Genomic DNA, 13335 nt, shown 5'->3' on the forward strand with positions numbered 1-13335 from the left:
AGTGTATTCCCCCATTTGACTCTTGTGAGCGTGTCCGCCTTTGTTCCATTTGATATGAGACAGCACGCAAACACACCAACTTTTAGCTGTTTCTAAAGAGAGCGAGAAAGAGGCAGAAAAGAAGAATCTTAGCTGACTCCTGTTTCAAAACTAGTTTCAAAACTACAGACGACCACTACACGTAAGCGAAGACTCAGTATCCCTTTATTTCCGTCCAACAGTCGTCCGACTTTTTGCAGCGTTGCTCCACTAACCCTAAATTGAGCCTTTTCGGCTTCCGTAGTATCTCCTCTCGGTCTGATAGAGAATTGGGGCGGAGCCGTCTCGGCTTCCGTACTGGCGTAAGTGGACGTGGCCGCGCCTTGCCGGGAAGCACCTGAGAAAAACGTTCTTCTGTTAGTTACTTCGGAGCGTTTGCTGTGCTTTTCGCCATGAGCCGAAACTACAACGATGAATTGCAATATTTGGATAAACTGGATAAGCACTGCTGGCGCATCAAGAAAGGATTTGTGCCCAACATGAACGTGAGTTGGTTAGAGGCGACGGGGCGAGCAATGAATTCTTGCTGTTTTCATCGCTAGACTTCGTTCTGGACGCAATGTTTCTCAACCTTGACCATTTTAAGGCATGTGGACTTCAACTCCCAGAATTCCACAGCCAGCAATGCTGGCTGTGGAATTCTGGGAGTTGAAGTCCACATGCCTTAAAATGGTCAAGGTTGAGAAACACTGTAATCTGGAGCATGATAATTAATAGCTAAAAGCTCCCCCGAGTGCCTTTCATTCCTTTGGGCGATCATTCTGTCAGTGCGACGAACAGAAAATGTCCAGGGTTCACTTGCTTGGTTCTGCTCAATTTTTAACCTACTGCAGTGCCTACGATTGCATTTTATCATTTTGTATAATTGTCAAATGATATTGGCTCAAATGATAAAGGCGATTTATAATGATAAATAATGCATCTAGAATTGCCAGTTTCTTGGTGGAGAGAAATTTGATCTGTAAGTGTAGCTAATCAGAGTACCAATTGTGATATTGATAATTTCTCTTGCAAGTGGACTATTTGCTTCGTTCAAACTATTGGTTATTTAGGAAGCTACCTCTAAGTCAGCAGTCACTAAGCTCTTTGGCAACAGGGACAGGTTTTGTGGAAGACAGTTTTTCCACAGACATGGAGGGGGGGGAATGGTTCACATGCAACATAGATCCCATACATGCGCAGACAAAGCTTTTTCCCAACAGGCCTGGACAAATACTGCTCCACAGCCCAGAGGTTGGGGACCCCTGCTTTAAACTATTTACAAGAAATCTAAATCTTTACTGGAAGAATATATATTTAAAATAACTCTCATTATGGAAGCATTCTAGTTTTCAATTATTTGTTTGAATGGTGCGTCCTACTTTTGAATATGTGGTCCTTTTTTCTAATTTTCTTCTTTTTGTCTCTAGGTGGAGGGTGTGTTTTATGTGAATGATCCATTGGAGAAGTTGATGTTTGAAGAATTAAGAAATGCATGCCGAGGTGGAGGTATGTATGAGCTTTCAATTGTCTGTTTGAATCTCCTTGTTTCCTAATGCCTCCAATATTTTTTTCCTTTAAATCTGTCACATATTCAATAAATATATCTAGAAGTCCAATACAGCATCTTCTATGTTTAATTATCATAAATATGTTGTGGTTAATAGGCTGCTTGGATAAACACATTTTTAAAAAGGTCTTGATTTATGAAGAATTGTTGGTTGGGCATGAGAAAATAACCATTTGCTCTTTAGTTCTGCTTGCTTAAATGTAAAGACATGTACCCTTTAAATTCCAATTTTGAATTGATATGTTTTATACCCAATTTACCTCATGTTTCACAATATTTTCATTTTCTATAGGCCTAGCACAGGGGTGTCAAACTCGCAACATCACATGACGTGTCGCAATGTATCATGACTTTTTTGCCATTGCCAGTAATGGGGTGGGCGCGGTTTCACTATGATGCATCCGGCCCATGGGCCGGCAGTTTGACACCCCTGGCCTAGCATATGAAATATGCAAGTGGTTATAGTTATAGTCCTCTACATGCTTATCTAGGAATAAGCCTTATTTAATTCCATCATTTGTACTTCTGAGTAAATGTTAAGAGAATAGCACTGTTCTTTATCCTTAAAATGTTAATTCTGAGTTACATGTTCATAGGAAATAGGAAATTAATTCCTACCTTTTTTTAAGGTGCTGGTGGCTTTCTTCCAGCCATGAAACAAATTGGAAATGTAGCTGCATTACCTGGTATTGTTCATGTGAGTCCTTGTTATTTTAAATCCAGAATAAAATCATTATAGGAGGACTTTGCTATGGATTCTTCTATGTAGTAAAGTGTTAGAAGAATAGTAGAACTATTGCTTCAAATAGAAATAAGAATGCTTTCCAATAGAAAAGAATATGTATAGCTCAGAGTTGAACTGTGAAGTCCTTAGAGCTTCTGAAATTTGTGATTTGCTTGCAGATATTTTCTTACCCAAGTAGGTACTATTATCAGTGCAAGGATGGATGATGCTGCCTAGTTGGATAATGAAACATCTACAAGCAAACAACCAAGTTCAGAATTACCAAGAACTTCGCAATAAGAATACTGTCAGACTTTCTTATCCTAACAATTTCTTGAAGTAAATTCAGATATTCAAGGATATGATGGAAGTAGAGTATTTGCCGTTAATTTTTGAAATGAAATGATTTCTTTATTTCCAGTTGTCATTTTGAGTATGGTACACCCCTTGATATAAATGTTGAAACCTCTGCTTTTGGATGCTTTGCAATGGGAATATGACTGGGCTAGGACTACTATTTAGCATAGGAATATCATTCATAATTGTTATATTGATTGCCTTTCTTTTCTTTTTTTCTTTTTTTGTTTTTTTACAAAAAATGTATTTCAGCGATCTATTGGACTTCCTGATGTTCATTCAGGGTATGGCTTTGCTATTGGCAATATGGCAGCCTTTGATATGAATGACCCAGAAGCAGTAGTTTCACCAGGTATGGACAGCTATTGTCTGTGTGGAAAGAGAACTTAGGTACCTCCAGATATGTTTTAGATGTGTCAGGCTCCAATTCAGACAATTGTACAGAGATATTGTTAACCATTCTATGTAAGTAACAGTTGAATAATGATATGTTCTGTAGTATGTTACATTTTCAACTGTAAGGAAGTTTTTAGTTCTAAGGCCAAAAAGTCTTAATTATCCAAATAATTTATAGTACTGATGCCATATTTTTAATCTGGACTGATTTGAAGAAACAGGTGGATATTTTTCCAGTATATGTATGCTGGCCAAAGCAAAATGCTCTCATTGACCTTTTGAGGACAGTGTCTATTTATTAGATTTATCTTAAAATAACAAGTGCTTATACTGCAGAATTCAATGTTAAGCTGAAATAACTTTAATGAAGTGTGATTATGGAGGATAAATAAATAGATGATCTATGATAAAGTATGACATTTCAGTATGTTTACCCTTGAACTAGCACAGAATAGTTCTGTTCTTTCCATGTAATACAAATATATTTATTAGAATATCTAGCTATATAAAGTTTACTGAATGTAATTATAGCTGCGACAAAAATGCAGTTGATTGCAGTGATGAGTTCTGAGTTTTTTAAGTTCATATTCTGATAATTGAGTATTTTAAGTTCATAATAGCAATTGCATAAAGTGACTTGTTGAGCTGAGTTTTAAAAGGTATGTTCTGATTACTCATACAGGAGGTGTAGGGTTTGACATTAACTGTGGTGTTAGATTATTGCGGACCAACCTTGATGAGTGTGATGTCCAGCCAGTGAAGGAGCAGCTTGCACAATCCATGTTTGACCACATTCCTGTAGGGGTGGGATCCAAGGGTGTCATCCCCATGAATGCCAAGTAAGAACTATTTTTTTATTTTCTCAAATGTCTGTATTTTTGCTTCATTTCTGAAGAAGGTGGCAGAAAGAAAATGAAATGTAACATCACATGCATTGCAAATCTGTTGAGTAGCAAACAAGTAAAAATGTCAGAATATTGTACAGTTTTTGATACAGAGCTGTTTGAAAGCTTTGCATAGGTTAGTCATATATCTAGAGGACTTTTATTTCCAGAATTCCATTCTGACTGGGAATTGTGGCAGTTTATGTCTATGCATCTGGAGGGCATCCAGATAGGTAAAAGTTATCTTAGTGTAAACTCACTTGTAATTTGGTAGTAATAGTTGCTAAGAGGCTCTATGTTTTAACCAACCACTCATACTGATAATTGTACTTATTTAAGAACCATGTTTCTTAGTCCTCAAATATTTTGGGGTATCAAGAAAAGATTTGGGATTATAACAATTGCCACAATATATTTCTCTGCCTTCTTAATTGTCAAGAGTGACTCTGTAGTATGCATGCAATGGTCGGAACTCTCATAGGATGTCAGATCTATCATCTTCAACTTCTACACTTTGCTGGCATCCTGCCATAAAATGCAAGGAGGGAGGAGAGAAAAGACATGGGAATGTGGAGACAAACGATGGGAGGGAGAGACAGCCTTGACAGAAACCAGAGATGCCAAGCCAAAGTAAACCAGTTACCAAGAACACCTGGTCTGGGAACAGAATGTAAAACTGCATCAAGTGTCGCCAAACAACCAAGTGGTTCCCAAAACATCTAAACGGCATGCTATTGGACACTGATAGACTGGTCAAAGGGGAGAGGGCGATGCAAGGGGAAAAAGTAACCTTTCCATGGGACTATTCAGATCTACCCTTACTTTCGCTATAACCACTTAACTTTAGTAAAAGAATCTATCACTTCAACCAAATGGAGTCGGGGGTCTTTCTTTCCTAAAGATCTGAGTTTGGGCAGACCTGACATAGGTAAACATCAGGGAAACTTTTTTATAGGTGGGGACTGGGACCAATTAGAACAGCCTAGTCTAATGCCACCAAAACATGCCATCATGTTTAAATTGAGACATCCCTGTTGTTTTTTCTTGATGTTCATTATTTTCTCCTATGCTGGCCAAATCTTTAAACATTTTCTGCATTGAAGTTCTTTTGCCTCTATAAGGTGAGGAGAAAGGAAACTTTCCAACCTATCTAGCTGTATTTTATTTTGTTTGCAGTGTGAGAACAATAACTGGGTTTAGTCACTGTTTTCTTTATAGAGGAAAAGGAAAATGAACCTCACTTATTTGAAAGAGCATTTTACATAGTTGTCCATGTTCTAAGTGCAAATGTTTGCTAATAAATGCTTGATTTAAAAGATTTGCATGGCCACCCACCTTACAGAACACAATTATGGGTGGGTCACAATGATAAAACAAAAACAAAAAACAGAACATTAAGCACTTAATCCATCATATCAGTGCATCAAACTATGCATCCTCAGGCTCCAACTTTACCCTATCCCAGGGTCCGGGAGAAAAGCCAGCCTTTTTCAACTTTCGGGAAAGTTAAAAGTTGGGGATGAGGAGCTGCCAGATCCCAAGGGAAAGGTTCTTCCACAGGGCAGGATTTTTTATGGAAAAGGGACACTTTCTACTTCCCACTAGACAACACTTGAGCAATGAAGCAATGGAACTTGGAGAGTATTTATACTCGGAGTAATCTGATAATTGTGAACTAAGATGTAGGAGTGAGTCTGTGCTAACTTTCATTCTGTAATTGTCTGTGGTCTCCTAATTGGAGTGTCTTTCATACTCCAGGGACCTGGAGGAAGCTTTAGAGATGGGGGTAGACTGGTCCTTACGAGAGGGCTATGCCTGGGCTGAGGATAAAGAACATTGTGAAGAATATGGGAGGATGTTGCAGGCGGATCCAAATAAAGTGTCGGCAAGAGCTAAGAAAAGGGGTTTACCTCAGGTAATCAGACTGTAGATATAATTTTGGGTGGTCATTTAATGCTGATTTTAATTTATTTAATTTAATTTTAATTTAATCAGGTTGATTTTAATAGCATTATAGGACATCAGAACAATGACCAGAGATTTGATTAGCTGATGTCATGATTCAAAAGGTTACCCATTCACTTTTGGTTTTCATGTGTCATACTCTGGGTGACTCACTCAGTAAGTTTCCATGGCTGAGTGTGGAATTAGACTTGGCTCTCTGCGGCTGTAGTCTAGCAGTCTGTAACTATAGCACAGTGGTTCTCAACCTGTGGGTCGGGACCCCATTTGGGGTCGATCGACCATTTCATGGGGGTCGCCAAGCAAGGCTGTCCGCCATTTTTTTTGTCCGCCATTTTTTTCCCCCTTTTCCGGCGGGTGTCTTACCTCCCTTGGGCTGGGCCAGCTGGTGGTCGGCCTGCTCCGTCTCTGCAGCTTGCCAGCTATGCCTCGGCCGGCGCAGGGGGCGGAACCACGCATGCGCGGCGCTCGACTTACGACCGGTTTAGTCCTCGACTTACGACCGGTTTAGTCCTCGACTTACGACCGGTTGGGGTCGCGGCATTAAAAAGGTTGAGAACCACTGCTATAGCACCACACTGGCTCTTGCATTGATTAAGGAGGACTTCACTTTGTTGTAATGAAATTTCACCTTTTGATTGATTAGCCTTAAATATTATCTTTTATATATGTTTGATTTAGTGATTCAGTATTATTGATTTTTCAATTTACATCTTACCTAATGTTTTGATTTTAGTCTAATACTTTTTAGGAAACATGCAATTTAAAAGAAGCTTAACAGTTCAGAAAATAAAGAGAATCTTTTCCCTTAACATCTGGAATGTGGAAAAACTCAGTGTCCATCAATAAGACTAATGGATGTTAAATTGCATTAATTTTCCAGGGTTTCTAGTAAAAATCACAAATATTTCATTTTTCATGTTGGGAAAAGCTAAGTTCTCCTCTTTGGTTTAACAGCTGGGGACTCTGGGAGCAGGAAACCACTATGCTGAGATACAAGTTGTGGATGACATTTATAATGAATATGCAGCCCGAAAGATGGGTATAGACCATAAGGGACAAATATGTGTGATGATCCACAGTGGAAGCAGAGGCCTTGGCCACCAAGTAGCTACAGGTATTTGGCTAATGTTCTTTTTTGTTCTGGAAATGAAATGTGACTATCTAATATAATATTAGAGCTAGTTTCTACGGCACAGTCTTTATGTGGAAAAAATATACCATCTTTATGCAATTAGCTTATATGTATGGAATCTAAAACTATATTTTAAATTCTAGGCCTGCTGGTCCAGATCACAATTTCTGAATTTATTTGGTCCTATTTTTCAGATGCCTTAGTAGCTATGGAAAAAGCAATGAAACGGGACAAGATTATAGTGAATGACCGCCAGTTGGCATGTGCTAGGATAGCTTCTCAGGAGGGCCAAGATTATTTGAAAGGGATGGCAGCAGCTGGAAACTATGCATGGGTCAATCGTTCCTCCATGACTTTTCTTACTAGACAGGTAAGAGGGGACAGCAATAGCTCATCGCTTCTCACTCTTTAAAAATAATCAGGTATAACTGGCTAAGATGGGGAAATTGAGCTCTAGCTAAGATATTCTTCCCAATCTGGTGTTCTCCAGATATGTTTTGATGGTGAATGACATGGACTTCAGTCCCAGAATAACTGGAAAGCATGGATTCGTGAAGTTGGTCTGTGATATATCTATCTTGAAAGAAGTACAGGTAGTCCTTACTGACTGCCTTGTTTAGTGACCATTCAAAGTTATAATGGTGCCAAAAATAGTTTTGCAATCAATTCTTGCATTCACAACAATCACTGGCTTGTTCCAAGCAGAATACAGAAGGTAGAAGTAAAATCATAACTCACAGTTGATTCATTGCTTAGCAAACCATGTTGCTGATCCCAATTTGGGGCTGGTGCTACTTGTATATCAGTGTATACAAACTCAGTTGTATGAATACATTTGGCTTTCTTTTCTAAACATGAAGTGTCAACTGAGTTTTTATTTAATTATAGCCCTTTTCTCCAAAACTGACTTGCCCTAAATTTGGATCATACTGTCTAGATATTTAGGGTTGAAAGCCAATTCACTTTAGTTCATTAAGATTTTAGATTTAGATCATGCCTATTTTGTGCATGGATGGAACAATACTTCAAATGTTTGCTCACAGTGTATATGAATAGCTTTGCATAAATAATGGCCATTTTCTGTCTTGAAAAAAGCAGGCTTGGCCTGTTTTTCAAATTGAAGGAATTTACAATTTTGAGCAGCAGGGCAGCATTCAGAAAAGGTTTTGTTAATGATTCTGCTGAACTATATGTTCCATTCCAGCCATAGTCTGAAGTACATTTTACCAATATAATTATAATTGTCTTTACACATTCAATATCGGTCAGTTTAGAGAATGTCTCTCAAGTACGGTTACTCAAGAATTGCTGTTAAAATCTGTACTTAGAATGCAAGAAGCTTGAGATAAACTGATTGTTGGAGGAAGAATTTCAGATAATTATAACTAAAATGCCAGTTTCGTATATACCAATCCCCCAAAACATATTAGAACTATCTTGTGTACCTGTATTGTTTTCTAGGCATTTGCTAAAGTCTTCAACACCACTCCTGATGATCTGGACATGCATGTAATCTACGATGTGTCTCACAACATTGCAAAAGTAGAACAGCACGTGGTAGATGGCAAAGAACGGACCCTGTTGGTGCATAGGAAAGGATCAACCAGAGCATTCCCTCCTCACCACCCTCTTATAGCTGTCGATTACCAAGTAGGAACTTCTGAGATTTCTCTCTTATTAGCATTCATGAGCTTTCATTTCCCTTTGCATCCTTGGTGGAGTTTTTCACTTAATTGGCTGCACAGCCTAGTCTAATTTCTTCACAGATATATTGCATCCTCTTTTGCAAGTTAGTTTAGAGTAGACAGTGTAAATTAGCTGATTCTAATAAAAAATATATATCAACTGTATTTCATCAACATTTTTTTTATTGGTTGATAATAATTTGCAGCCATTTCAGCATAACTCTAACCCTGATTGTATGTGTGTCTCCAGCTGACCGGCCAGCCAGTGTTGATTGGTGGAACAATGGGAACTTGCAGTTACGTCCTTACTGGTACTGATCAAGGCATGACTGAAACCTTTGGAACCACCTGCCATGGAGCAGTGAGTAGGAAGCCACTTGCTTTATTCTAAATCATGGTGTTTTTGCTTCATATTTCTGTACATCTGGATAATTACTAGCCAAAATAAAGCTTCAGTTATTCTGGCAAGAGGAATGGGGTCAGCAATCCATGACTGCTGTGGGATCAAATGAAGATGCGGAGAGATTATAGTAACTTAGAAATGTAGGCAATATAGTATAGAATGTCCAGGATGATTTAGATAGTGTATGTATTTAACTTATTCAATCCCAACTCTAAACTGACTCTGGATAATGTACAATAAAACCAAAGGGAGGAACAATCTAACTACATCCACACTCTGCATAAAATCTAGCAGGGACCCCTGCCAGCCTAACCAAAGGCCTGGAAGAACAGCCAGATTTACAAGTGTTCCGGAATACTATCAGGGTGTGACCCACACAAATAGCAGGGGAGATCTCATGCCAGAAGGCAGGGGAAGGTATGCTTCCTGATCCCGATAAATGACATAATTTAATAAAGGAACCCTGAGCATGCTAATCCTCTTAGATCAAGCAAGCCAGTCTGATACCATAGAAAATAGCTGGTCCTTCACGTAACCAGGCTCTGTGCCCTATTAACATTGTATAGGTCAGAGTTACTATCTTCAGTTGCACCCAGAAAAATACTGGTAACAAATACAGACTTACAAGTATTAAATAGGCACACCAAGGCATGCCCATCACTGCCCGGACTGCTACATTTTTGACCAGTTAAATTCCAAGTGATCTTCAAAGTCAGCCCCATGTAGAGCACATTGCAGTATTGATCCATGAAGTGACTAGAGCATGAGTGAATCAATTACAAATTAATTTCCTGGCTGTTTTAATTAGAATTCAACAGTGAGGTGGCTGAAAGTAACCGCATTGAGAACCTGTCCACTTCCTCAAGATTTACTGACTCAAACTCATAATGCAATACAAGACTGAGTCCTCATCATCTTGGTTGAACCTGGCCAGTCAAAGTCCAAGATGGAGCATATCTAAGCAACTATCCTTATATGTGTGTATATTAGAAACCTTTAAAAAAATTAGGAATTTAAAAAGAGTCTGTTCTGTTAATTTTAATATATGGCCAAGGCCACATATAACTGCTTTCTTTATTCATGTTATTAATGTTTGCTTCAATTTGAAGACTGGTACTTAAAGAAATATATTATCCTACAGGGCCGTGCATTGTCCCGTGCCAAATCACGACGTAACTTGGATTTCCAGGATGTGTTGGACAAGTTGGCAGATATGGGGATTGCAATCCGTGTTGCATCTCCCAAACTAGTCATGGAAGAAGTGAGAGTTCTTTAATCTTTCTTTGGACAATTTTATTTCTGGGGTGGATTTCTTTTCACAGCAAAGTATTAGCATCTATTATCAGAAGAAAAAATAGAGTTTAGGAGAATCTACCAAATTAAATGCTCTAATTTCTGCTTGGAAAGGGCTCCCTTTTCCTTCTCTAATTTGGGATAAATTGTTTCTCTTAACACCTCAAAGTATATCATTTCCTTTTTTAATCTCTTTTTTTCCTAGGCACCTGAATCTTATAAGAATGTGACAGATGTGGTTAACACCTGCCATGCAGCTGGTATCAGCAAGAAAGCGATTAAACTGAGGCCCATTGCAGTAATCAAAGGGTAAAGAAGCCATTCACAGAATTTGACAGAACCTCTTCTTACTCAGACTACTCGTTAATTATGTTTCCATTCAGATGGAAACTCTGACAAACTGTTTGTTAGAACGCTTGGACTTAAAAAATATGGTACAAGAAAGGATAAATCAAGATGTGTTGCTGTTTTGATCTAATGGCAAGTTGTGTGAGGCTGACAGAGTTTCTTTGAGAGAAAGGAGTGAAACAGTTTTTCAGACGATTATTTGATCCTAATAAATGGTCTGTTCTGCCTATAATGAGATTCTGACCAGTGCTAATTTGCTAGCCACCTTTTTTCAAGAAGATTGTTTTTGGAGGAGGTTTTCCCCTCTAACTTCAGTCGTTTCTCTCTAATAAACACGTAGACTCTTGAGTAATAATACTGTATATAACATGGCAAACAGGTTTTTGTTTTGACCAATACATTAAGACTGACTAAGATAGTAATCTGTAGGATGTAGGAAAATTTGCAAATATTTTTACTGGAGAAGTCCATGACTCAGCAGTTTCTGTTGCATCCCCACTACATGACAGTGAATACTTTGGGAACAGATGATTCCGTGCACATCACATGCCAGTAGTATCCCTGATCTGAAGCTTTACTTGAACTTTAGTGGAGGAACACTACTACTTTCTTAAAAAGAAACCAGCTTTCCATTGAAGATCTATATAGCTTTCAGTAATGCTTTAAGCCATTCATGTCTAGAACAGACATAATAGCTATATTGATAAAGAGCCATGGTGGCACAGTGGTTAGAATGCAGTATTGCAGGCTAACTGCACACTGCAGGAGTTCAATTCTCATCGGCTCGAGGTTGACTTAGTTTTCTATCCTTCCGAGAGCAGTAAAATTGCCCCCAGATTGTTGGGGGCAATATGCTGACTCTGTAAACCTCTTAGACAGGGCTGAGAAGCAGTATATAAGTCTAAGTGCTATTGCTGTTGCTATCCTCCAAGCTGTCATTAAAAATACAAAAACATGGTGTTTTGTTGCATCTTCTTACTCCCACTGGCTAAACAGAATGTGTAGAGAGGGTTTACTTCTTAAAATGGCAAACTAGAAATCATATACATTTAAATGGCTGCTTATTTACACTTTTTTGAAATTCTCCAAATCATTTTCTTCAAGATCTTCCAGATCTTGAAACTTTCTAAATATTTAAAGCTGCAAGGAAGTAATTGCAAAAGTTACCTTTCATTTAAAGACAAATCAGATTTATTTGTAATAAAACAGATGTTCTGAAATTCTGTGATGCGATGATATTGCTGCTAGTCTGCAGTATAAGTAATTTAATTTGAACTTTACAAATAATCTCTAGTTGTTTGGTGCTGCAATTCTAAATTCTGTTTGTTTGGACTAATCTTTGTTGATTTTACAGAACTCATCATGAGTTCTTCTGCTTCAGTGTAAAATGTGTACAGTGTATATCAGATGCCATCAGTAGAGGGCAGCTTAATAAAGATAAACTGAAAGGAATGCCACTACTAGAGAAATTTTGAAAGAAACCCTGGATAAAGAGTGCAGCCTGGCCTTTATGTATTCTTTTGAAAAAGATTGGTAAATTGATACTCACTGATGTCACCAGTAGTTTGGAATTAACTTAACAAGCCTAATAAAATAAAGCTTAACCCTGGGATAAAAAGAAACAAAATAGTTTGTAAAAACTACATAAAATCTACCCTTTAGGCTAATAGCATGACTTATGTCTGTTGAATCTCTGTGTATCTTTTATGTTGTTTTGGCACTATTGCAAACAAGATCACATTGTCGTCATTAATACAAAAACAGAAAGCTAAAAAACTTGACATTCTAATTACTGACAAAAAAAAGCTCTCTCCTACATTTATGTGAACTCCTTTTGTTTATGTGTGCCATCAGGTATATCTAAAGACAAAATATTGATTTAGCCATCCAGCCTGCTTACCTAATACTGCATCAGAAAAGATGAATTACAGTATATGGCTTACAGTATATTAGGGGTATTTGTACCACTGAAGGAGAACTGAGTATGAATAAAGTGTGTTTTGTTAGTGAATTCACTTGGTTGTGTGTGTGTTTTACTAAAGACTATATATTCTTTCATCCTATGTTGAGAACTCATACATACTATATTCTTTAAAAAAAACTTTTTCTAATTGTAATAATATATGATTCTGGTTCCCACATCAAAGAAAACAAAATATCACTTATTAGCTAGTTAATACAGTTAGATAAGATAATCTTTATTGTCATTTTTTACTGGCACAAATTAAAATAAAATTCTGTTGGCTGCTCTCAAAAATATATATCTACCCATACACATAAATAACACACATACACATGCTATATACATATATATGTGTTCTGCTTCAGATACCACAAAGATACCACAAAGCCTCCTTCCAGAAGGCAACAAGGAAAACAGGCCGTGAAGAGGATGTGTAGTATCCCAGACAATACTGCAGACCCTGCTTAAGCATCGCTTATATGCTATGTTCTGAATAGAAGGGAGTGCACTGCCGATAATCTCTGCCATCCTCACCTCTCTGCACCTCCTTCATATCTGAAGCAGTAATGCTTCCAAACCAGACTGTAATGCAATATG

General features: G+C 37.9%; 1 protein-coding gene across 1 annotated transcript; it reads left to right on the top strand.

The window, feature by feature from the left end:
- The first annotated feature begins 333 nt into the window (after window positions 1–333).
- Window positions 334–12790, top strand: RTCB (RNA 2',3'-cyclic phosphate and 5'-OH ligase). Its single transcript, XM_015812832.1, has 12 exons — window positions 334–524; window positions 1449–1527; window positions 2218–2285; window positions 2922–3021; window positions 3748–3904; window positions 5708–5864; window positions 6869–7028; window positions 7241–7416; window positions 8508–8696; window positions 8982–9092; window positions 10276–10395; window positions 10633–12790. Exons 1-12 carry the CDS (start codon window positions 432–434, stop codon window positions 10738–10740), a joined length of 1518 nt encoding a protein of 505 aa, XP_015668318.1. The 5' UTR covers window positions 334–431; the 3' UTR covers window positions 10741–12790.
- Window positions 12791–13335: the final 545 nt, after the last annotated feature.

The sequence above is a fragment of the Protobothrops mucrosquamatus genome, unplaced genomic scaffold, assembly GCF_001527695.2.
Source record: "Protobothrops mucrosquamatus isolate PMUCROS unplaced genomic scaffold, P.Mucros_1.0 scaffold113, whole genome shotgun sequence".
In the NCBI taxonomy this organism is placed as follows: domain Eukaryota; kingdom Metazoa; phylum Chordata; class Lepidosauria; order Squamata; family Viperidae; genus Protobothrops; species Protobothrops mucrosquamatus.